Source organism: Misgurnus anguillicaudatus, chromosome 11 (genome assembly GCF_027580225.2).
Source record: "Misgurnus anguillicaudatus chromosome 11, ASM2758022v2, whole genome shotgun sequence".
In the NCBI taxonomy this organism is placed as follows: Eukaryota; Metazoa; Chordata; class Actinopteri; order Cypriniformes; family Cobitidae; genus Misgurnus; species Misgurnus anguillicaudatus.
The window spans coordinates 26535930-26562374 of record NC_073347.2 but is presented as its reverse complement, the minus strand read 5'-3'; the positions used below and the strand labels follow the sequence as shown (position 1 = coordinate 26562374).

At 37.8% G+C, this 26445-nt stretch overlaps 1 protein-coding gene across 3 annotated transcripts in view; it reads left to right on the top strand.

The window, feature by feature from the left end:
* The window catches only part of sptlc3 (serine palmitoyltransferase, long chain base subunit 3), a 40019-nt gene extending 14876 nt beyond the window's left edge, over window positions 1-25143 (top strand). For all 3 annotated transcript variants that reach the window (XM_055170311.2, XM_055170310.2, XM_055170312.2), the window contains exons 6-12: window positions 3279-3372; window positions 6190-6295; window positions 7057-7276; window positions 9804-9930; window positions 17343-17478; window positions 24038-24167; window positions 24289-25143. In XM_055170311.2, coding sequence (XP_055026286.1) covers window positions 3279-3372; window positions 6190-6295; window positions 7057-7276; window positions 9804-9930; window positions 17343-17478; window positions 24038-24167; window positions 24289-24402 — 927 coding nt within the window. In that variant the 3' untranslated portion in view covers window positions 24403-25143. The remainder of the gene's footprint in view (window positions 1-3278; window positions 3373-6189; window positions 6296-7056; window positions 7277-9803; window positions 9931-17342; window positions 17479-24037; window positions 24168-24288) is intronic.
* Window positions 25144-26445: the final 1302 nt, after the last annotated feature.

Here is a 26445-nt window from a genome sequence, read left to right as displayed (position 1 = left end):
TCTCAAACAGAGAAACACTGACAATGATTGTTTAGGGAATCTCATTAGGGTGTGTTTATATGGGGCTCAATGATGGTTAATGAAACTCAGTGATGGTCATCATAACCAGCTCAACTGGATCTGGAGAAAATGATGAGGACTGAAGAACAGTCTGATTATTTCAAGATTTGGTTTATTGTAAGTGGTAGAAATGGTGGTAAAGGAATAGTTCACCCCAGATTAAAAATGAGCCCTTATTTTACTCACCCACAAGCCTTTCTGGGTGTATATGACTTTCTTCTTTCAACCAAACACAATTGTAATTGACCTATGGCTAAGCCACGCCCCCTCTACTCACTCGGACAAACAATCGACATTCGGTGACAGGCACTATGGCAGCTGTCACAGTAGGAGACATTTCACAGGAGGCAACTGATGATTTTTGGAGACAGAAAGACTATATATCATCTCGAAGTCACCAAAAAGGCCTTAACTATGCAATGGAGATTTATATTAATAATTTTATTGTTAAGAAGGTCGATTAAAAGCTTCAGCTCACAGTGGGAACGCAATAAACCGGATCTCGTTGCCATCATGATCAAATTAAATATGTACAGGTCTAAGTTGCATACGTTTCCAGGACAAGCCTTTTAGCCATCTTTACCAAGAGTACCTCTCCATTAGTTTGGTGCTACAGTATTTACATGAATGAATAATTTAGAACAACATCGCTATTCCAAATAACATTTATCATCTCGGTTATTTACAGATACGTTAATGAAGCTATGTGACATGATGTACAACGCAGTTAGAAGCTAACGTTAACATTTTCTAATGTTAGGCTAACGTTACGTTAGTTACGTTAGAGATGTTAAAGATAATGTTCAAATACGTTGTCGACTTAGCTTAGAACAGATGTAGACATCCTTGTTTAATTTACCCATGTTTAGTTGTTGTTGTGGTCTACCGCATAAATTAATTCAGAGCAGACCCTTAACGTTATCTCGGTTGAGATGTCTTGGGAAAGGGTAAAAAATACACAACGTCACCCAGCCTCTCGTGATACCTAGTGTCGAAGTTGCATGTACCCCATGCACACCATTTGACCATATTTTACTTAAAATGACAAGAAAAAACGTATAAAAATGAATGAAAACTGACTAACTGCAATGCATTTCAATGGACGTGGACCAAGCGTGCCCCACAAGCCCTGAAAAGTGAAGCCAAAACGTCTCGATCGCGCCCCCCCCCCCCCCCCAATGACTGGTCCCAGTATAGGTCATAAACCCCGCCTTCCCCGTGTTATTCAGTGGGAATTGATTACACTTCAATTATGTTTTTTCTGAAGCTGGTTTCTGCCATTTACTGTAGTTTTTATCACGCTGATGTAAATTCAAATTTTTGTTTTTAAAATAAGTTTGTTTTTAGTTACTTATTTAATGCTATAAAAACGGTGGTGTCACGTCATGATTGAAAGCTGTGATATGTGCATTCTGCCAGAGCGAGGGCGGGGCCTTGATTTTGCTGCTTTACTTCCTGCTCACTACTGCGCAGGACTGGTCCCGAAATCGCTACTGCGCATACTCAAAACCCAAGATGTCAGCGGTGTATCGGGACACTGGTGGCTTCACTTTTCACCAATGGAAGAGAGCGAATGGGCGTCATCCATCTTTTTTACACTCTATGACGTGGACGCAGAGAATGTCCAAGTGTATTGGGTTAGATATGCGCACTGTGATTGGCTCATCGCGTTTGGGGGCGTGGCTTAGCCATAGGTCAGTTATATTAAATAATTTCCTGAAATTGCATTGCGTTGTGTATTTTTTACCCCTTTCCAAGAATTGCACTGAATAGTGGCAGCTTGTTTGAAACCCTTCATCATCCGATAAAGAAATCCATATGGTTTATTATACGTATTTTGAAGCGAAACTATATGTTTGTAAGAGAAAATGTTTTATATTTTGAGGACTTTAAGCTATCAATGTGTCATGTTGGATTGTAAACACATCTAGATCTAAAATGCATGCCTGCTCTACGTTAGTACGTAAACCGATCAAATGTTCGAAGGATCGTTGGATCCTAGATCAGTGGTTCCCAAACTTTTTCAGTGTGCGACCACCCATCCCTTGTGTATGGTGCATTCCTTCGCGGCCCCACAAAGAAAATTTGTGACAAAAAACTATTTTAAAACTCAACATTTTAATTAAGAAAAACATTAAATTATACAAAAAAGTAGTGCTTTTTGTTAGTAGCATTATTTTTTTAGGTTTAACTACACAGAATTTATGATTAAATAATGTATTTCATAAAATTTCATAAAACTGGGGCCCCCCTGGCACCATCTCGCGGCCCCCAGTTTGAAAACCACTGTCCTAGATTACATCACAATGCATATAAAAAGATGGAAAGTGCTCCTGTATAGCTCAGTGGTATTGCATGGCACTAAAGGTTTAAAAGGTCACGGGTTCGAACCCAGCCAACACACAGCTAATACCGCACTTTAAGTCGCTTTGGATAAAGGCATCCATATGCATAAATCCAAATGCATAAATGTTAATGTAAATATGACACCAAGTCACCAAACTCGATAACCAATCATCTTGCGTACCATGTAGCTAGCATGCTGCCATTTTAGATTTAACATTTAATTTATAATCTGGGGTGAACTATTTCTTTTTAGGGTGTTTGTCCTCAAGGAAGGCCTCTATGAATCTAGATGATGTTGCTGCTTTCTAATAGTAGCAGCTACTTAAGCAATGGATTGCTTATGCGTTCTGTAGAGGTTCAAGAATGTAAGGCATAGTGAGTGACAGCGGCTGTTATTGTTAGATCAGGTCATGCCGGCTAAGCTTTTCAACTATTGAAACATCATCGTCAACCCTGCTCATCCAGTTCACCACAGCAGAGTTTAACCCAGACTTAGAGTGTAAAGTGTCTTTGTCTGTTAGTAACCGGCTTGGGGAGTAACTAACCTAAGGTAGAATTGCTACTAAGTAAACAGCATTTTTTGTAGCGTGACAGTAGCACAGCTTTTTTAAAGTCACCGATAGACCAACGGTTTTAAAACCAGACAGCATTTACCTGCATGAATGACCTTAAGTTTCTTGGATTACTTTGGATTAGAAATGCAACTAATTGGGTTCCCATGAAAGCCCTTCATTTGTGATTGTGAGACCATATTGGTTACAATCTCAATGGATCCTTACAATGTTACTGTGTTAATTATAATAATGCAACACGTTATTATTGAATTCCTGCTTCATACCCAGAGCCGTGCATTAATGCATGTCTGTTTCCAGGGCTGTCTCATTCTGAGCGATGAGCTAAATCACACTTCTCTCATCCTGGGAGCCAGGCTTTCGGGAGCAACCATTCGGGTCTTCAAGCACAACAGTAAGTGCATACATAAACTATTAATTTGCTGCAGAGTCAAGACAGATTACATCAGCATGAAGTACTTATCAATAAAACTGTATAAAATTAGTGTCCAAAACATGTAAAGTCAAAGTCACCTTCACAGTATGTGATTGTTATCAAACTGAATTCAAGCGTAAGCCTGCAGCAAACCATATTTCTGGTATTTATTGTTTTTTTAATAGCTGTGCTTTAGGGAATCTATAGTGGTTAATTGTATTCTTATGTAGCTACTTGAGAACCACTGTTCATTCTTCTCCAGCATGAGGATACATGACACATAAGGCACAAAAGCTTGAATATATTTTGACAACCCCATGTAAGTCTTACTTAGAGGTCCTCACGGCAAACCCCAGGGTCTTATCTGCGCTGTCTGACCTGAAAAAAAGGTCTTGAGCATTTTTTTTGCCACGTGCTCAACTGGCAAGTCAGTTTATCCTTGTTTATACTACCGAATAACCCTGTGATTACCAACCTGGTGAGATATTTGCAAGTAACTGACAGAAATAAGCCACCTTCCGCTGACACACCTGGCTGCACTGTTCAGGTTAAACCAAAGACCTTGATCAGATGGTTCAGGTGTGTTTTAACATGCCGAATTCCATTCAACTCAGGAATTTGGAATTCCTCCCTGGAAAAGTGCAGACTGGTGTGTCAGACACATTAAATGATCCCCTTTCTAGCATTGCATTACAATTCGTTGTTTGTTTTTTCATATGCCTGTACTGTGTAAGAAGGTGCATGCAGAATTGTGCATTATTTGTCTTTCTGTTTACCTAATTGGTGTCAGATGTTGCCCATTTGGATGCAAACAGAGACAATTTGTCCAAATCCCCAGCGCCCTGAATGTGCACTGCTGACACAGTGAAACACTATGAATATTTTGGCCTTTTGTCTAATTTGTTTTAAATGTAAGGTCTTCGATTTGTTGTTTTTTACCCCGGGGAAGAGGTATCTAGTTATCAAAATATCTTGCGCTATGAAACAAGACAAACGTGGGTTTTTGCTGTTTTATTCAAAGCTTTTCACGTCATTGTTTTGAATTACTGCTGTTTTTTATGTGTCAGTGAGAAGCTTTTTAAAGTGAGTGGCTGGTTTCCCCTGTGCACTGAATATTTGTTACTGACTAAATTCTCATGGTTAAAACTTCTTGTTTTCCATAACAAATGTGCAAATACAGACTTATGTTGTTATTTGTTTATTAAAGGGACATTCCACTTTAAAAATATATATATACTCATTTTCCAGCTCCCCTAGAGTTAAACATTTGATTTTTACAATTTTGGAATCCATTCAGCTGATCGCTGGGTCTGGTGCTACTACTTTTAGCATAGCTTAGCATAATCCATTGAATCTGATTAGACCATTAGAATCGCGATAAAACATAACCAAAGAGTTTCAATATTTTTTTATTTAAAACTTGACCCTTCTGTAGTTACATCGTGTATTAAGACCAAGTTGCTATTTTCTAGGCCGATATGGCAAGGAACTATACTCTCATTCTGGCGTAATAATCAAGGACTTTGCTGATGTAACATGGCTGCAGCAGGCGTAGTGATATTATGCAGCAGCTGAAAATAGTCCCCTTAGTAACTTTCAATGCCAGGGTACTATTTTCGGGAAGTGCGTAATATCACTGCCTATATTCTGCTGCAGCCATGTTACATCAGCAAAGTCCTTGATTATTATGCCAGAATGGGAGTATAGTTCCTTGCCATATCGGCCTAGAAAATAGCAACTTTTAATTTTCTGTCAGTCTTAGTACACGTTGTAACTACAGAAGAGTCAAGTTTTAAATAGGAAAAATATCCAAACTCTTTGGTTATTTTTTAGCGCGATGCTAATGGTCTAATCAGATTCAATGGATTGTGCTAAGCTATGCTAAAAGTGGTAGTGCCAGACCCGGAGATCAGCTGAATGGATTTCAAAACGGTAAGAATCAAATGTTTAACTCTAGGGGAGCTAGAAAATGAGTATATTTTTTAAAAAGTGGAATGTCCCTTTAAATATGACATGACGTGAATCAAAAGCTTAGTTTATATGCAAATAAATATTTTTGTACTTTATTGTATAATTGTTATTGGACTGTTATGGTGAGTCTAGTATTTCAGGCTCGATGGATAGCAGATACAGACGCTAGCTGAAAGCAGGTCGCGTCCACCCTGGCCCTTTACTGGCCTACATACGTCCACCTGTTAATAATGAGGACACTATAATGGGAAACAATATGAAACATCCTTTTTTTGGACTTTTTAGACACTTTTATTTGTAGAGATGCCAGAGAACAGGAAGTTAATTGGAGTAAAAAGTGGCAATGGATCCATCATGGTTCTAACATTTTTATATGAAAGCAGTCATACAAATTTATTGTTTGGAAAATCCATTTATTTGTCAAGCTATAGCTTTATTGGTGGTATGTATACAGTCTTACTGTAAATTACTTAAAATAATGTAAAACAGCTTCTTGTAGTTTTTTTTTTATATCTGATCTTGCAGTTCAATGCTGCCATCTGTTGGTCAGTTTATTTTAGCATTACAGCTGTGAACATAAGTTTCTCTATCCAGACCACCATTAAGAGTAGATCACAGCTGCATTTCCTAAAAAACTGGTTTAAAAGCAGCTTCCAAAGCATGTTTCACATCTAATGATTAAGTTAAAACTAATGCTCTTAAGAGATAATTATTTAATGGATAAAATGTGTATTTAAATAAAATAATAAAACAAGTTATTATGTTAAGTAGAAGCAAATTGAATTACTTTCAGTTGTGTCAAAATGTGTTTTGTCTTGCATCACAACATGCAGAGTCTAGAAAAGATGCTGAAGGAGGCGGTTTGCTCGGGACAGCCTCGTACCCATCGCTCCTGGAAGAAGATCCTTATCATGGTGGAGGGCATTTACAGGTTGGACAACAGACCTGAGCACACATTGGTGCACTGTTACAATTATATTTAATTTTATGTTAATTTAATCAAATTAAACAAATATAAATTCATGAAACACCATAAACTTTGGATTTTATACCTGGTGGCAGCACTTTTTGCATTTAGTGGAGTCTCGTATGGTAGCTGACGGAGAGAGATCTTGGTTAAGGAATTTGAAAGAGAATAAAAACAGTTATGTGAAATGTCACTGCCTGCACTGCACAATCATTTATTTATTGAGGCCAAAGTCTTCAGTCATGGTTTTTTAAAACTTTTCAACATCGTGAGCATTGATAACCTTTTTTCCGAGATCATTTATTGCATACATTTGTGCGATGGAGGTAAACACTGAAAGGTTACCTAATAGGTTTACCTGAGATTAAATGTCTAGTGGATTATAAATTATTCATACATTTACAATCTAATCACTGTTTAAGTGATGTGTAAGTGAATTAACATTGTTTGCAAAAGTATTATTCATACTATGTGTATGTATGATCACAAAAATTGGCTACAGATCATTTTTAGAGAAGTGCTGTAAGCAATTTCAGCCATGTGTGCTATTCAAGGAAGTTGTTTTTTAGTTATTGTAATATTTTACATTTGAAACGTTTTGGGTAAATAAAGGTTAAAAATGTACCCTTTGTTTTATCAGTCATTATAATAAAAAATGCCTACATTCTGACTTCTAACTTTCATTTACAGTGTTATTTACAAGTGTTTGTCTCTGTTTCTTTCAGTATGGAAGGTTCTCTGGTCCGACTTCCAGAGATCTTGGCACTGAAGAAAAAGTATAAGGCTTATCTGTACCTAGACGAAGCCCACAGCATTGGGGCGGTGGGGCCCACCGGTCGTGGAGTTACTGAATATTTCGGGGTGAATCCAAATGAAGTGGACGTTCTGATGGGCACCTTCACCAAGAGCTTTGGGGCTTGTGGCGGGTACATAGCAGGGAAAAAGGTTAGGATTATGTACAACTCTAATGTCCTGTTTACATAAGGGCCAAACAGAAATGGATTCTTTTAAAAAATTTATGCATAAGTGAATGGCTTATCACTTGATTTAAAGTTGTATTTTTAAATATAAAATATATTTAATAGTTTAATACACCAAAAGTAAGTTAATCTTCTGGAGATGTGTGCATCGCTGATTGTTTGAATATCCCAACTAACCCAAAACAGCAACATTGGCTTAAACGGGCACTCCACTTTTATTTGAAAAAATACAAAATTTTCAGCTCCCCTGGAGTTAAACATTTGATTTTTACCATTTTGGAGTCCACTCAGCTGATCTCTGGGTCTGGCGCTACCACTTTTAGCATAGCTTAGCACAATCCATTGGATCTGATTGGACCATTGGCATTGCGCAAAAAAATAACGAAAGAGTTTGGATGTTTTTCCTGTTTGAAGCTTGGCTCTTCTGTAGTTGCATTGTGTACTAAGACCGACAAAAAATTTAAAGTGATATAAAAGTAAATTACATTACGCAGGAGCCGAAAATAGTCCCCTTAGTAACTTTCAATAGCAGGGGACTATTTTCGGGCAGTGCGTAATATCACTACACCTGCTTCAACCTTGTTACAGCAGCAAAGTCCTTGATTATTACTGGAAAATGAGCATATTTTCAAAAAAAGTGGTGTCCCTTTAACCCGTAGGGGTAGGGCTATTGGTTTTTGCGACCAGTCATAAAGACAATTATGCTTTTGATTCTTTTTGATGATACCGGTGGTGGACAAATGAAAACCTTTACCTTTTCTACTCGGCGCACACATGGTCTCATTTTATCACAAGGCTACATATGTTCCCCAAATGTCATTCATGCTACCTACACACGTCTCTTTACTCCATTAATAAAACCACTTCACTTCATAACCACATCACGGACATGGCAGTTGATTATAAAAGACTAAAAATGAAAGAACACAGCTTTTTTGGATTACAAAAGCCTCTGCACGTTGCGTAATGTATTGCGATTTTAATAAGGTGAGAGTGTTGACTGGTTGCCAGCTCTGTTGTATGAAAACAATCAGAATTGCTTGTTTTCATGAGACACGCAACTTGCCTGCAATGTTTAAAGCAACTGTTTTTCATCATCAGGAACGAGATTAAAAAACAATACATAAAATGTATTTTATGCAATTTATTAATAACATCCCATTTTATTATTTGTATTGACTTATTTGTAATGCTTTTGGAAGGCCATCAGCTTTTGATTTGGGTTATTGCGTTGTTGTCTTGAGAAATCTCCAAATCCTTTGCATAAGTTCAGCCTCACAAAAGCACATGCAGCAGATGTGCTGTTACAGGCAGTGTTTACGAGTATTTTTCTCACGTGCTCGCCTCATGAAAGTATGTAATAAACACGCTTCCGACCGGCCCGGGCCTTAAATAGTCCACGGATCTTTTTGATCATACTTGTCAACTTGGGCGTCTAAAGAAACATACTTTTTCGAATTCCCATAGGTTTGATGTTTTCCTGTCGGAAGGTACACGAAAACAGTAGAGTAAAACATACGCTCTCAGCAGCTATAAGGACATTGTACACTAGCGCAGTGGGAGGTGCACGAGGAGAGCCGCCAAATGCCCCCAGTAAGTCCTCCGCTTCACAGATGTGGGTGGATTTCGGACACGTTCTCTTAACTGACTTATCTTATGCTGTTTCCACAAAGCTCCCAGGACCTAAAGCACAGCAAATATTGAGCTCTAAGTGCAACCAGATGTTTGCTTTGGAGTATTTTCCCCTAAAAGCCCCTCGCCCCATCCTCAAAGTAGAGGACACATCTGTAAGCAGAGACCAGTTGCAATGTGAGGTGTGTCTCCTCCCCTCACCCGTCCATGTAGTGGATGCAGATGTCAGAGGACGGAGATAAAGACCTGGATGTTGCCTCGGCTTCTGCTTGGCCGCCTTTTATTGGATGTAGAATGGGCAGGGCAAAATCTCCAAAAACGTTTGCTAAAGGACACATTATGTGTCACCTATTTGAATGCAAACTATAATTATTTTGATGGCATTGTAGTAATTGTGATTAGGTCAGGTGTGTGCTATGTGATGTCATCTCCCTCTAGTGGTATAATTTTGACAACACAGTGTTTGGTTTATTTCATAACCATTTATCATCAAGTTTAATTGCCTTGATCAAGAACACAATATCTTATTTATCTGTTTGTGTTCAAGATTTTAACCTACAACCAAGAAAACAATGTTTTTTTTTATTGGACATTATTTTGTCATTAGGGTGCCATTGAGAGCTTGGACGAATTATAGGGTTTTTGTGGTTAGCTGTTTAATATTTGAACTACATCTTTATATTACATATTTAATAAATCATTCATGGTGCTTTTGCATTTTTTTTAAAAGCTTTAGTTTCATTGTAGCTATGCATTGCTGCTTTAAACCATAACGTTTGGTCCCCAACAATCCTGAATATGTGCTTACATACTTGACATCATCATATTTATTCACAAAATGTGTTTCTTTGGTTGTGCAGGAGTTGGTGGACTACTTGCGAAGCAACTCTCACAGTGCAGTCTACGCTACGGCCATGTCACCACCTGTCGTAGAACAGATCATCAGGGCGTTGAAATGCATCATGGGAACTGATGGTACAACAGAAGGTTAGTAACACCCAGATCTAAAAATAACAAAATATAAAACCTTTTAAAGCAATGTTCACCCTTTTTATAAGCACTTAAGTTTAAACTGCTACCTATACCTGTGCAATAATGTTAACATATATATTTTACAAGTCTTAATTTCTTATAGAAATGAAAAAGGATGTTTCAAGCTATTAAATATGTAATTTCCTAAGCATCAGCTTGTTAACTAGAGCTGGGTATCGATTCAGATATTCCAGATCGATTCAATTCACAAGCTATCAAATCGATTCAAATTGATTTTTATACTCGATTCTACTCAAAGAATATAGATTATCGGTTAACCTATGAGGTATAAACTGTTGTTTTATTCAGCTGCTATGATTTTTACCACGTTGCTTTTCACATGCTAAACTCGCCTCTTACCAGTTACCAATGATAAACTTACAGTATCACTGTAATTGATGTGTCTGAAGATGCTAAATTTTGCATTCTGTGTTTGAACATTTCAACTTAAATATGGGAACCAGATAAGAAAATCACATTCATTTAATTTCCACATAAATATATTTTGCAACAGCATATAACTAATCGAAAACATACTTTATAAAAAAAGGAAAGGAAAGGGATGATGGCCCTTCAGACCTTTAGTCAAGGGAAGGTCATATATTTCCAGGTATTAGGAGTCAGCAGAATGGCACCAGATGTTGTATGGGTTCACCCAAGCTGCCTTCTGGTTTTGATGTGTTAATCCAATAATTTATGTTGTATTCTTTTAGAAAAACATCATGTTAAATTTTTGTTATTTTGCACACCATAATTGACAAGGGTTCATTGTATTAACAAGGGGAAGCTTATTTGAAAGTGATAAAACATGTATTGTTCATTTGAAAAAAAAAATCCCAATATTTTACTTACCCTCATGTTATCCAAGATGTTGATGTCTTTCTTTGTTCAGTCGAGAAGATTTTTTTTTTTTTTTTTTGAGAAAACATTCCAGGATTTTTCTGAATTTAATAGACTTTATTGGACCTCAACAGTTCACGGTTTTAAATAATGCCGTTTAAAATTGCACTGTCAACGCAGATCTAAACGATCCCAAGCTAGCCCTGTGACGTGCCAGCATGACGTATGCAAATGTACCGCTCTAGTGTTTACAAGTCTGGAGATAAAGGACCGTTCTGACATTGTTGTATGTGGAATTATTGTCTTTGTGTCGGTTTATTGTTTAAAATGGTCCGCAAGTATGCGCTTCACATATGTAACAGGCGACCTTTCGATGTGATTAAACAGTCCTTCCAGAAAAATGTGGATTTTTTTTGTGGTTGTTGCGGGCAAAAATCCTCGATTTTGCGGCACATTTTCTTAAAAAAAAAGCGATGGAATATGCGGGATATTTATGCAATTTATGCGAGGGAATTGTGGGAATTTGCAAAAATTGCGGAACTTGCAAAAACTGCGGAAACTTTGCAAAAGCTGCAATGATGTTCATGTCACATAATCACGTCACTTCATAATGTTCCCATGGCAATAGAGGACACGGCTGCGCTTTTGGGAAGTAAATGCAACATATTTCAACTTTCTGCTAATATATGTGTGACTTTTTGCTACGAAAATGCGGAGATTATGAAATCATGCAAGCCCCGCATATTTTGTGCGCGGAAATATGTAATTAATGCGGCGAAAGTGCGTCGTATTTGGAAAAAATGCAGCCCCGCATAAATATGCGGACTTTGGCTGATTATGCAATATATCGCGCGATCGCACAATTGCGTTTTTCTGGAGGGACTGATTAAACAATACGTAAGGTTGCACAGGCGCATTACACGGCTAGTGCAAGACGAGAAGTTGTGGTTTAAAAATCGGTACATATTTTTCTTGCTGAAAGTGACAATCGTTACGCTAGATAAGACCATTATGTCTCAGCTGGAATCAGTTTGTCGAGTCCTTTGAAGCTGAATTGAAACTGTGAACAGTTGAGGTCCAATAAAGTCTATTAAATTGAGAAAAATCCTGGAATGTTTTCCTAAAAAAAAAAACACGTAATTTCTTCTTGACTTAACAAAGAAAGACAAAAACATCTTGGATGACATGGGGCCGAGTAAATTATCTTTTTTTTTTTTTTTATGAAAGTGTAATATTCCTTTAAGTCTGGCTTAAATCATTGGCTGTACTTTCTCTAATGGCTTGAGGAGTAAACCCTTTTACTTGTTCTTACCCATTTAAAAATAATCAATAGTCTTTACGTAACAGACATGGGCATGGCTACCTGCTATTGCTGGTCAGTGGTGGGTTGTTTAAATTGAAGAGCCTTTTTGTCCAAAATAAGGTAGTGAGGTAAGATTTTGGTCTGTGTTCCAGTAAGAGAAACTGTTTTGATTTCATGGGATCATTAAAACCGGATGCAGGAAATGGCTAACGTACTATTTTAATAATAGACAAAATGTTTTGTATTTTGCTTCAGTAGTGGAACGTTTTAAAGTCTATATTTGACTTGGGAAAGGCACCAATGGGTGTCACTGACACAATGTGTTACTCTGTGGAGGATGAGTCACAGTGTTTTGAGTGGTGTTCACTTTACAATGCTCAACATTTCCCAAATAAAACCGTGGATTTGCTACACAATATGCCACAAAAGGTCTCCCACATCTACTACTAATTGTTTGGATTGAGCTTCACCTGCTATTTATAGCGTCTGCCGGTGTTCAGTGTTGCTTTCGAACGGTTTCTATGTAATGTGGTTTAAAGACGGCTTGTGTTTATTTTTCTCAATTGAAGTCTTTTGTGCATGACTTCAGAACACACCCCTTCTTCAAATACCTGCCAGTCGGCTCACAGGTAATTATATGCAAACATACTGTTGTTTCCAAAACCTCAAGTCATGATGCCAAACCTTGAGACAGACCTGGCCATGCCCCAGTGCTGCATGATTCACACCATTAAATCACGGGATTGATATAACTCGATCAAGACAAAACATGGTAGTAAACTGTGTTCATTGAGCTATTTTGTCATTGAAGCTGGTAAAATATCCTTTTCTGGTGTTTCATCCATCAAAGTTTTGATTTCTAGTCCAGTGTGTTAATCCCTAAGCTTGCACTGACCACACGAGTCTTTTTGTTTACCCCAAGTCTGCAACCGTGTGCCAAAATCATTGTATCCTATGTGCAAGCCAAGAATCTTTTGGAAAAGAGGGAAATTTGTCTACTATTCAACCCGACAAAACAAAACCAGCTGGTACTATTTTGGCATAGACTGACTCCACAAACAGACACATTATGTAAACATTTAAGCGGATAAGCAGATAAATGAGTTACAATTAAATGTGTCATGTCCATAAAGCATTAATGTTTCGGGACATTCCATAAATAGGGTACCCTGTGGTATCCCATTACTTTTTAACATTTAACATGTATGCTTATTATCCATTAAATTACACTTTATCAGTATGTACACAATGCTTTACCATAACAACTGAGAAACAACAAAAAAGCCTGTTTATCATTAGTGGCACAAATCACATTTTCTTATAGTGAGAACTATTAGATGTCTCACTTTTTTCATATTGGATACATAAATAGCAATATTATGTAAAAATGATATAGATTTATTGGTAACACTTTACAATAAGGTTAATTAGTTAACATTAGTTTACTTACCATGCACTGAAAAAAATTTAATTTAATCAATTTTTTAAGGTAAGTGGTTGCAATCAATTTATTTAAGCTACATTTAAACAAAAAATATTAGTTAAGTAAAATAAAATATACAACTTTTCTTTAAATGTAGCTTAAATAAATTGATTGCAACCACTTACCTTAAAAAATTGATTAAATTCAATTAATCTTTTTTTTTTCAGTGTGAGCAATACATTTGTTACATTTATTTATTAATCTTTGTTAATGTTAGTTAATAGAAATAAAGCTTTAAATTGTTTGTTCATGTTTGTTCAACTGCAATTTGAAACTACATTAAAACAAATAAGTGTTGGGGTCCATTAAAGTCCATTAAAATAAGAAAAATCCTGGAATGTTTTCCTCAAAAAACATAATTTCTTCTCGACTGAACAAAGAACGACATCAACATTCACTGGCAATAAGTTAGCATTTTGTGTGCACGACATTTTGCCTCTGTATTTTTACATTTTTAGATGCTGCATCAACCGTTTTCATAGCCGCTTTATGTCTGGTCACTTAGCGTTAGGTTATTGTCTAGGGACACCTCTGAAAGTTTGCCTCCCAGCACCCCAAAACAATAAAAAGCCAAGAAAATACAGGCATAGGACAATGTTTGTATAGATACAAAAAAACTACACTTCTAGTGGATCATGTAATAATTGAGAGTGATTATTTTTGCATAAGCCCATAATCAAGAGCTTCAGATTCGGTTTTGTACCCTATTGGTTGAAAGTGTTTTTTACCGTTTTTCTTCCTGGTTTGTTTGTTACCATGTTTTTTTGTGTTATTTTATGAATGGGTCTGCTCTGTCTCACGTAACTACTTAATGGTCTTAATGAGGGGCTATTAAAAGACTGATCCTGGGATTTGAACAGCAGAGCAGATGATGTCATTTCCCGTTTACTCATTTGGGCTTCTTTCCTAGACTTGGAGACATTAGAGACCATCACGGTGTAGGCAAACAGACAGCAAACACCCTAAAGAAAATCTATCGGTTTAATGTAAATCGTTCAGTTCCAGCTTAAAGAAATGGGTATCTATACATTCTAGCCTGACTAGAAAATGAAAAGATGATGCTGTTGCTAAGTATGGTTTGTAAAAGTAGTAACTGCTGGTGGTATGGCTTTATGCCACTAAAGTGTTGCAATTCCTTGGATATTTTCCCAGTGTTTTCAACTATATTTGGTAGAACAACTACACGCAGGCAAACAAAAAATGCGTAAGAATTGGACTGATCTTTGTGCCAGTGTTTTTAGGGACAAGTTTGTAGACATATTTGTTCTATGGTTTGCAGGCTGTGCTTGACATGGTCTGTTTAGGATTTGTGCTACCGCGGAGTGGGCAGAGAGTCTCTAAACACTACAAACTACTGGAGAATTACTGTGAAACCGTGACTACAACTAAGAGAATTTTCAAATAACCACCAGATTCAAATAGATTTGTATAAACAAATTTAAATAAATATGGTTGGGTTACTTCTGACATCATCACAACATACAGTACTGTATGTTTTTTATAATTAACTTACTGTCTTAAGAAAGGTTGTTGGCAGAAATTCTGTCAGTATTTCAGTATTTAAATATAAATGTAAGATGACAGATGCATTACAGTACGTTCAAGATCTAGACCTCTCCAGACCCCTAACCACAATATTAGAGTTACCCTTTCAAACGTGAACTAAAGTGACAGTGAGTGCATTTACACGCTTACACCGATTTACGCTACATTTAAACTAGGGCTGCAGCGGTTAATTGCGTGTCCCGTTAAAATGCCTCTGAAATCGATTCAGAATCGACAGCTTGTGCGAGTCGTTTATAACGTGCATTTAAAAAAAGCAACACTCGTTAAACAAAATCATTCAAAATATTTGTTATTATCATGAAAATACCTGAAACAATTTGAAGAACAGCGACATTAAAGGAGGTGACATAGAATTATTGAACGGGGTATTTATCCTTGTTCTGTGATGTGACATGTAGACAAAAATTTTTTTGTTTGGGTCTGTAATGCCTTAGAAGCTTCCTAAAAACCTACCTCAGATATCTCAATTAGGGGTGGGGGATTTTAAATAAGTGGTTTTGCACCTATTTGCCCCCCCCCCATTGGCTTAACTTGCAATCTCATTACTGATTGGCTGACTTTGCTGCCACTCAAAAAATGTAGCCAATTATTTTAAAGTGGAGGGGCAGTTAGATGCCTGTGATGTCATAAGCATCAGTTTTTCAGATTGGGCCGTTTCAGGCTGACATTTCTAAAAGAGGAATTTCTATGAGACTGAGATGTTTAGCATGTCTAGCACTTTTTGTATGTTTGTGAATGCGGGTAGACTACCATTATTCAACAAAGACAAGGTAAAAATGGTTTTTCATTCTCTGTCCCCTTTAATATTCCTACAGACGGTTTCAGCAGTAACAACATAAATAAGTGGCTGTCATGGTCTGCACGTAACTTCCGGTAAACTCTGCTAAGAATAAATAACAACAAAGTTCTTTAAATGTAGTTTACTTATATAACAAGCAAAAAACAACTCATAGATCACCTAGGAAACCAACACATTTTTTCAAGAGATCAGTTTAGCAACTAGTCGGACCATAAAAAAAAAACGAAACCGGAAGTAAAATTCGGATCCAGATGTGTATCGCGTCAGTGCACGTGCGTCCAATGAAACCGTCTATAGACATTTCCTGGAATAGCGCTTGTAATGCTACTTGTTCTGTGGCACAAAGGGAGTTTCTGCACGAGAGCGCCCCTTGGCTTTGGGATGTGCCGGAATTTCACCGTAATTCATTCAGATTCATTCATTGAGAAAACGCACATTTGCACAATTAATGGTTACAGCTAACATAAACTCCTTAAAGGTCCACTATGTAGATTTTTAGCGGCATCTAGCTGTGACATTGTGAATTGCAGCCAACGGCTCAGTCCACAGCCCACCCCTTTCTTTCCAAACGCATAGTGAAGCTACTGTAGCCACCACAGAACAAACACATCAACAACTGAGACATCGTAGTGATGAAATGCACTATATAGAACAATTTGTCCATTTAGGGCCACTGTAGAAACATGACAACTTCCATGTAAGGGGACACACGGTGTATGTAGATAAAAACAGCTCAATCTAAGGTAATAAAAACAATATGGTTCTTACTAATAGTATAGTTATGTGTATTATATTGCATTTCTGTCAAGAGATCCTTTTAAAAGTTACGCAGTGCACCTTTTAACTGGCTTTCTCGCAGTTTTGTTTGTGTGTGCATGTCTTCATGTGTGAAATTTAAACATCACAAACGGATGTATGCGAAAAGAACGCTTTCGACTCATGGAGTTGACAGAGAAACTGCAAAATGAGAAAATCGTGTTACATTTACTTTTTAAATGACTATGTGTACTGCGAAAAATCTCTAAATTATTATAGTAAATTATTTGTTTCTGCGTAGCTGTTTTATTGATTTGAAAGTAAACACACTCAGTATCTTTTTCCTGTGTGGCCATTTATTCTAATTAACTTTTTTAAAGCTTGTCTGTTTTGACTTGAATCTTGTTTCATCTGCTCCAGAAGGTGAAAAATATCATTTCAGTACAGTCCCAATGGAGGAGCCCTTTGAGATTATTTGCACTTTTCCTTTCGACCCACGGTTGCTCTGTTGTAAATCATGACCTTTACTTTATCGTAGACTCCCATTTAATGTCTCTCCTTTTCCAATAAAAGCTAACAAATTCTGCTCGATGACATATCTGTCTGTATCTCCTCCGCAGGCCAGCGTAGAGTTCGGCAGCTGGCTGAAAACACCCGCTACTTCAGATCTCGGCTGAAAGAGATGGGCTTCATCATTTATGGCAACCAGGACTCTCCTGTGGTACCGCTCCTGCTCTATCTACCGGGGAAAGTCGGGTAAGCAGATTCCCAGCCTGGGATCATCTTTACAGATGATCAATGTATAATGCCTTCCTTTTTGAAGCCTCTGCCTTTCCTTAGATCACAGGTTCGAATTTGCATGATTATGATACAAATATATATATGAGTAGCTCAGATGCAAAAGCCGCTAAACGCCACATCAGTCAAATCAAAATGGGATATTGATATTAACTAAATGCGCGTTTCATACGTTCATCAAATACTTTCGCTTCAAATGCGCTTAATCCTCAGGCCATTCAGAAACACCGGTTTGTTGTCTGATAAGAGTATGATAAAAAAACACGCTAATTTACAAGAAAACATCCGGGTTCCCGTGGGTCCTTGAAATTCTTGGAAGTTTGTGATTCTGGGTAAAAAAGTTCAAGGCCCTGGATACATGGAATACAGGTCATTGAAAGTGCTTGAATCTATTTTATGCGAGAAGTTTTCTGGAAAAAAATCCATATTATTTCCTGTGTAGTGTAGGAGAATATCATAAAAATTCTAGACTTTTTAAGCACACGTGCTAAAGTGTTCGCTTTAAATGCTTATATCTTCTGTAAGCGAATGTTGATTTGTACAAAAATGCTTTTTTGCATAGTTGTGTTTGACACATGAAAACGTCTCGGGTTACGTATGTTACTGTTGTTCCCTGAGAAGGGAACGAGACGCTGCGTCTCCCTTGCCATACCTCCTGCGTCCCTGTAACCCCGTCTTTGGCAATATTTCAGATAGCGATATACTTCCTGGCTCCCGCGTCACCCTGTCTTTGTCGTTAAGCCTCACCATTGGTTGAATTTGATATACACATCCAAACGCAGTTACCCCTGGAGGCGTCCCCAAAGTGTCACCGCAGTGATGCAGCACGAGTTCCCTCAAACAGGAACTGTAACAATATATCTTAAAAGGTAATGTAACCTTGCTCTTACTTGAAATGTGTCCCCACATTTAGTAATTAAATTTGAGGGCATTTCACCTGGAAAGTCCTTGAAAGGTCCTTGAATTTGAAGTTAACTAAAGTGTGGGAACCCTGAAACATGTCGAGTGCACTTACAGTAGAGGGTTTTGCATCTTCATATATTTAATACTATTTTGTATGTATGAAGTATGTATGTATTGGTTATTGGATTGTGTGTATTGGTTAAGTGTAAATGCCCTTAAAGAGTGCCAGTGTAGCAACAGCATCTCACAGCGTGCATTTTCCCAACCCTATTTAGTCTGTTTTAGAAACCCAAGCTTAGATCGTTGAGCCAAAGAGAAAGTTTCTTTGTGAGCTTTGTTCATGTCTATGCGTCGTCCTTGTGATTAAGGACAGTTTCCACTGTCTGGACACTATAGTAATCCCCCTTTGAACTTGTGAACCTGCCCACATTTCGGGCTGCCAATAAAACGACAATGTGAGAGGCTTACATTGGGTTACAAAGGTGACGGCTTTGAATGGCGTGTGGAAAATGCCCCGACCGCTTAAGGATTCCCCTACAAAAGCTGCAGTCATCTCCACGCCGGTCTGTCCAAAGAAGGCGACGTGGTCCTTTCAAGAGGACGTTGGACCGTGGCCATCTTGGATGCTCTGGTTGATCCATGAATCAGTGGTGAAGAAAAAACAAGAGAGGCAGAAAGAAAACATGACATGCGAGAGGCTCATCACGGCACAGGCGTTTTTAGACTCCTCCAAAGATAACAGCTTCCTGGCACAGCAACAAAGACAACGGCAGCTGTGAGGCCTTTTGAATCCAGCTTTCTCTCGTTGCTGTCTTCTCAGCTGACAAAGCAGAGGTCTTCTCCTCGTCGTCTCGCTCTCTATCCTTTCCTCTTCCATTATATCTTTCTTTGTGCCTGTCTCTCCCCGTCAATCCATTTTTTCACTCTCCTCCTCGGCTAATGCAAATGACAGTCCAGCTGTGCAGTTTTGAATAGATTTCTCTTTACTCAGAAGGGTGAGGGAAAGGTAACAGACAGGGGAAACTTAACAGCTTTGCCCTGCGAAAATGTTTTAACTTGGGGTTCTAGAAATGTTGTAAGACAGCAGGCAGTGATTGATCTTCTGCATGGTGGTATCTGATCACGGCCTGTTTGTTCTGTCTGTAGAGATGAAGGACACATTAAAAGCGCTGACAACTTCTAGATACTTGAAAGCTGTTTGGTAGCTTTGAATGAAAGGTTTAAGAAGTAGCAATGGATAGAAATGATGTATGCGTCTGCTGGTTCCATGGTTGTCGTAGAACATTTTCCCATTTTGTCAAAGTTGTGTGTATTTTAGTACTTCAGATAAAAACTGTTCTCAAATCAGTGTACTTTTGCCTTCATAAATGTAGCAACCAGTTCCTGACTCGAGAATCGCTGTATCGTCCTGTTTTGTAAACACATGCACAATATTAACGGCTCATTGAGTCGGCAGGTCCGATAGAAACCGTTTTTGATTCGTGTGCTGTGCATGCTCAGTATCAACAAAGTTTACCAGGTCTTGGTTCAGTCAGTGTACTGTTGGGGAAAGCTCCTATGAAAAGTTGATACATTAGATACAGATTACTCTCTCCTATTTTGAATCGGAATGACTGTTGAGTATAGCTGCACGATTAATCGTTAAAAGATTGTGATCTCGGTTCGACCCCCCCAAACGATCTTAATCCAGCATTTTGACGATTCAGGTAATTATATTTTTAAGGAGGAAAGACGCAGGCTCGTCAGTTCTCTCAACAACATGCAATCACAGCGGCCGCGATGACGTCTTGACGTCACATTTATTATTGCGCAAGCCAGATGTGCTCGTGCTCGCTCCACAGGTACAGCGGATGCTTTTGCCGAGAATTTAGACCGAAAGAAACAGAAACTAAAGAGAATGAGTGAGGCAGAGCTATGCGCAGGTACGTCCGACAAGAACCTTGACGTTGTTTAAGTACCAAAAAGAGGATCTTATCCCTTCCGAAAGGGTTTTTAGCACAGGGATAAACATTGGCTGCGTCCAAATAACCACACTTGCTGTCTTTGCATTTGACCACTTGACTGCTTACATTACATTTTCCTGTATTTGGCCCAAGTGTAGTGGGCATGAAGATTAAGCGTGCATGTAGATTTATTCACCCGATGGACGTTCACGCCAGCAAGAGCGTCAAACAACGCTCGATTGCATTTTCTGGAATCCTCTCAAGCGGAGGTTTCTGCCTTCCGATTGGTTGCCACCTAATGTTTCCGCCTTGCGTTTGATTGCCACCGAACGGCGTCGTAGCTCATTACCATAAAGTAATGTTAATCCATGTCTACTTAAAATTTATATTTAAATTTTTTTCTTTAAATAAAATGAATACACAATCACTTTACAATTAACATTAACTGAATTTAAAGATAAACTACACTTATCTGAAACTTTCAGAAGCATAAATCTTTGCACCTGTAAAAACTAATGTTAAACTAATGTTCAGGGGTTGTACATCTTTAAAATTAACAAAGTTCTTGAGAATCGTGATTCGTGAGAGAATTGTGATCTTTATTTTAAGCAAAAGAATCGTGATCCTAAACAGGCTCATCTCTGAATGGAAAAACACAGACGCCCTGTTTTTAAACACTCTCCGTGTGTCTCATTAGTTTACTAGCTCATAAATCAGTCTGTGAATCCCCAATCGGAAGTTATTATTCCGTCAAAGATCAGCGCTCTTGGATGTTACGTTAAAGTTAATGGGAGTAATGTCTTGTCACATCGTGTGGACGATTAACACTTGGAAACAGGAATATAAACACTCATTTTTTTCTGGAGCTATATCTCTTATCAGAACGCGAAAACACTGTGGAACTGCAGGTAAGCACAGCAGCTTTTAAATGTGGACATTGATCATTTATTTAATCGCGACGTGACTATTAAAACATGTTATGAGATATCGCCACTGATATATTTATAAGCAGCATGCAAAAACGTCTCTGACACTTATAAAAAACAGTTTTATATAGTACTGACAAGAAACGAAGTCTAATAATAACCGAGTGCTCGTATCGCGTTAAGATTAAATGGTAAAGCAATAGTAACATTATAGAAGTATAGTTTTATTAACTTTTACCTCGCGCCAAAACAATAACAACACAAAAGACACTAAATATGAATAAGAAACCAAGTAATAGTTTCATCATGACACCAAATACTGCTGATTTGATCTAATTTTTGACCATCAGGCCAACATGAGAGCCAGGGAATCCCTGTCAGAGATGTAGCCCAGAGAGGGCGGTGGTCAGCGGGGCGAATCTCACTAAGCAAACGTTCAAACAGGCGCTTTCTTTACTAATCGACTGTAGATTTAAATATAATACATATATATTCTCGACTGAACTAATCTTAAAACTATACTTTGTGACCAAGAAATTGTAATATTTAAAAACGGCGAATCCGTCCATTGAGTTAATATGAGATTCAAAGCAGCCGAAAGTGTTACCTGTCATTCTGGCCGCCCTCAAATCCGTGGCGGAAGTAGTAGTTCTCAAACAAAGAGGCTTTTAAAATTACTCCGTTGTTGTTTTCTAGTTTGCCGTCGAACTGTTGTATAAAAGCAATATCGCTCGAGTAGGAGTGTGATATAGCTCTAAATCATCACGGCTGTGATTAGGCCAGAGGCACGAGGCCGTAGGCAATCACAGCCGTGATGATATAGAGCTATATCACACGACTCCGAGAGCGATATTGCTCTACTGTTGAGCACATCTAAAAATGAGTAACTTGTGGATCATTGCTGTCTCGAGACGCAAACTCTTTTAAACGAATCAGTTCGATTTTGTTATTCAATTCTTTCACTGAAAAGAATCGGTTTAAAATATCTATTCGCTTTCATGAAAAAGACATCACTCTCTAGCCTTCACTCTCCTTTCTAAATAAAAGGAAATGCTAAAAAAGTCTGTCTATATTCTAATAAATCTCTTTTAACCAGTAAAACATCTCTTGCATCATTACATACACATGCTGTCATTCATTCAATTCGTCTTCTGTGTACTTAAAATTGTTGTGGCTTTTAACAGATTCTGCAAACAAAGCAGCATTTCTAAATGACCTGATGCCGGGATTTGGCAGAATTGATGCAAAAGTATTTAATGAACGTATTATCTCATTTTTTTGACAGATTGACATTGAGTGGGTTTTGCATCTGAGCTCTTCAAATATAGACTATAACAATCGGTTTAAAATATGTATATATTGTATTTTATTATATTGAAATTTTTTTGTACTATGATAGAAAAACTGTTCATTTTTTCATAATTCTCTAATTGGCTCGTGAGAATTTGAATTAAAATGAAAAAGAAATGTATTAAATTGCAATTTTAGTAATGATTTGTTCTATATGTGTTTTAAGTTAAGTTGCCTCCATTTTGGTGTTAAGTCTTTAGGGTCTAAAGTCTTAAAGGAATAGTCTACTCATTTTCAATATTAAAATATGTTATTACCTTAACTAAGAATTGTTGATACATCCCTCTATCATCTGTGTGCGTGCACGTAAGCGCTGGAGCGCGCTGCGACACTTCGATAGCATTTAGCTTAGCCCCATTCATTCAATTGTACCATTTAGAGATAAAGTTAGAAGTGACCAAACACATCAACGTTTTTCCTATTTAAGACGAGTAGTTATACGAGCAAGTTTGGTGGTACAAAATAAAACGTAGCGCTTTTCTAAGCGGATTTAAAAGAGGAACTATATTGTATGGCGTAATAGCACTTTTGGGAGTACTCGCCTGAAAAGTCCGCTCCCCTTCTCACTCTCATAATGGGAGAGGGAGGGTGTTACTGCGCTGAGTCGGAGTGCTCCCAAGGGTGCTATTGCGTCATGGAGTGTAGTTCCTCTTTTGAATCCGCTTAGAAAAGCGTTACGTTTTATTTTGTACCACCAAACTTGGTCGTATAACTACTCGTCTTAAATAGGAAAAACGTTGATGTGTTTGGTCACTTCTAACTTTATCTCTAAATGGTACCATTGAATGAATGGGGCTAAGCTAAATGCTATCGAAGAGTCGCAGCGCGCTCCAGCACTTACGTGCACGCACACAGATGATAGAGGGATGCATCAACAATTCTTATTTAAGGTAATACCATATATTAATATTGAAAATGAGTAGACTATTCCTTTAACACCAAAATGGAGGCATTTCTTTTTCATTTTAATTCAAATTACAATTCAACTTATTTTTTCCCTTTTAAGGGCTAGTGGCCAATTCACTTTAAATTGTAACGCATAAAAAGGAGAAAGATTTCTAAATGAAAAATTGTGCCCAAATAAAAAAAATCTTTAATAATCCATCAATCATTATTTGTATTGTCATGTACCTAGGTACAATGAAATTCTTTCTTTGTTTTTTACCTCACGAGAACAAGGGTTAAAGGACAACAAACATGTTTACAATAAAGTACATAAAAATAAAGTTTGGAAAAATAAAGAGATTGTAATAAAAGTAAGAATCAAAGATAAATTATGACAATATGTCACTAATAAACAATGAGTTGAGAGAAATGTAAAGGTTTGAAAGTAGGAAATTCCTGATCATGTCATGATGACGAGCCAAATCATAAACCAAATGTCATTCATTCCAGGGCGTTTTCACGAGCCATGCTGGAAAGAAAGATTGGTGTTGTAGTTGTTGGTTTCCCAGCTACACCCATCACAGAAGCCAGGGCTCGTTTCTGTGTGTCTGCCGCCCACACCAGAGACATGCTTGACAAGGTAATAAACTACAACACCCTCGTTGGTTTTTAGAATTGTAAATCAAAACAAAATGGAAATCTTTGAAGGTACATTAGAAGAAATAGAATTTTCTTTAACCTCTTGAAATATCTTCTGCTAGGTTCTCCGCAGTCTTGATGAACTTGGAGATGACATCAGATTGAAGTTTTCTCGACTTAAACGTTCTGTTCGGCCAGAGGTGTACAACGAAACGGACTTCGAGCTGGACAGCTGATCACTGACTGTGAGAGCGATCGCTCATTTACCTTGAGGGGCTGCCGCTGTCACCTCAGTGAGGATGCCCTTAGTTAAAAATGTTTTACTGTTCAACGCAAGACAGTTCTTTGTCTCCAAACGTATTCAAACATATTCACTCAAAAAAGTGTTTTTAATAGCTTTAAACAGTGCGCAGACAGACAGACAGAGGACATTACGCTTTCGGCCTTCTTATGGCGCACCAGATCGATTCCCTCGGGAACCAGTTACATATTTTATATATGTACAGTATATGTTGTAAAATTGTATTTAATTGCTTTTTTTAACTGCTTTTTCGCATTTTTGTGAAGTTGTATGTTAAACTGTCTATTCTCAGGGGGTTGTGGGAAATGAGGAGGGGCCGTGAGGGCTGGGTTTGTAAATTGTTTATCTAAAGCTGCTCGAGAGATGCAGTATATCAAACAATTAATTTTCTTAACACTGACCTACATCTAAACTCGAGCTGCGGATAAGAAACCTCTGGAAGTGGCACGATTTGATACTGCTGCTGAGATGGACGGATGAAAAACCTCTATGCTGTGATGGTTTCTGTGTTTGTGTGATACAGATGGACAATGATTGAAAGAGAAACTCAAACTGACAGTAATTGTGCATTATGGTATTACATCTGTCGAATCCCAGCATTTACAGGCATCTATTTGTGCAAGAAACTACTGATTCCACAATAAATCTACAAATTCATTTATGAACAGATTACAAATGCATTATAGAGTAAATGTTTTCATGAAAAGTTTAAAAAGTTTGTATTAGTGCAAGCACATGTTCAACACAGAGCTTTTGCTCATTTGCAGGATATTCATTTTAGTGTTTTGACTTTAGTGTTATATTTAATGTTGAATGATAAAATGGGCAAAAAATCCATAGTCGGAGCAAACTTTTTGGATTGTAAGCGACCACCTGATATCACCCTAAACCTGAACTTTCCGGCACAACATTAGCTGCATTTCCATTACAGATTATTTTATTATTTTAAAATAATGATTATGTTATTAAAGGGATAGTTCACCCAAAAATAAAAGTAATGCCATTAGTGACGCACCCTCATGTCATTTCAAACTCGTAAGATCTCCGTTCATCTTCGGAACACAGTTTAAGATGTTTTATATTTAGTCCGAGAGCTTGCTGACCCTTCATTTAAAATCTATGTACGGTTTACTGTCCATGTCCAGAAAGGTAATAAAAACATCATCAAAGATGTTCATGTGACATCAGGGGGTCAGTTGGAATGTGTTGAGGCATCGAAAATACATTTTGGTCCAAGGGTGACAAGGATTGCGACTTTGTTCGGCGTTGTCTTTTCTTCCGTGTCTGTTGTGGGGCGCATGCGCGAGACTAAAGTCACGTGACACGGATTGACGTGTTATCCTCAGACATGTTTGCGAACTTTATTTTTTTCAAACTTACAGCGTGTGTCGACTGTAAACAAAGCCTGGGCACAAAAAAAACAGCTGGGGCGCACCATATAACACGTCAGCCACGTTGTATGTCATCCGCGTCACTGCAGTCACGTGACTTTAGTCTCAGGCATGCACTTCACAACAGACAAGAGAAGACAATGCTGAATAAAGTCGTATTTTTTGTTATTTTTGGACCAAAATGTATTTTCGATGCCTCGACACACTCCAACTGACCCACTGATGTCGCATGGACTACTTTGATGATGTTTTTATTACCTTTCTGGACATGGACAGTATACCGTACGTAGCTTTTCAATGAAGGGTCAACAAGCTCTCAGACTAAATATAAAACATCTTAAACTGTGTTCTGAAGATGAATGGAGGTCTTACAAGTTTTGAACGACATGGGTGTGAGTCATTAGTGACATTATTTTCATTTTTGGGTGAACTATCGCTTTAATGACTTGCATCAGGTGACCTAATAATGCGAATAAACTGTTTCCATTGCAGTTTTATGAAATACATCTCTTCAGAATTGCCTGAAAGACCACCTCATGTGAGCATTTAAACCCTTTTTGCAATATATGGGAGTGTTTGTGAAATTG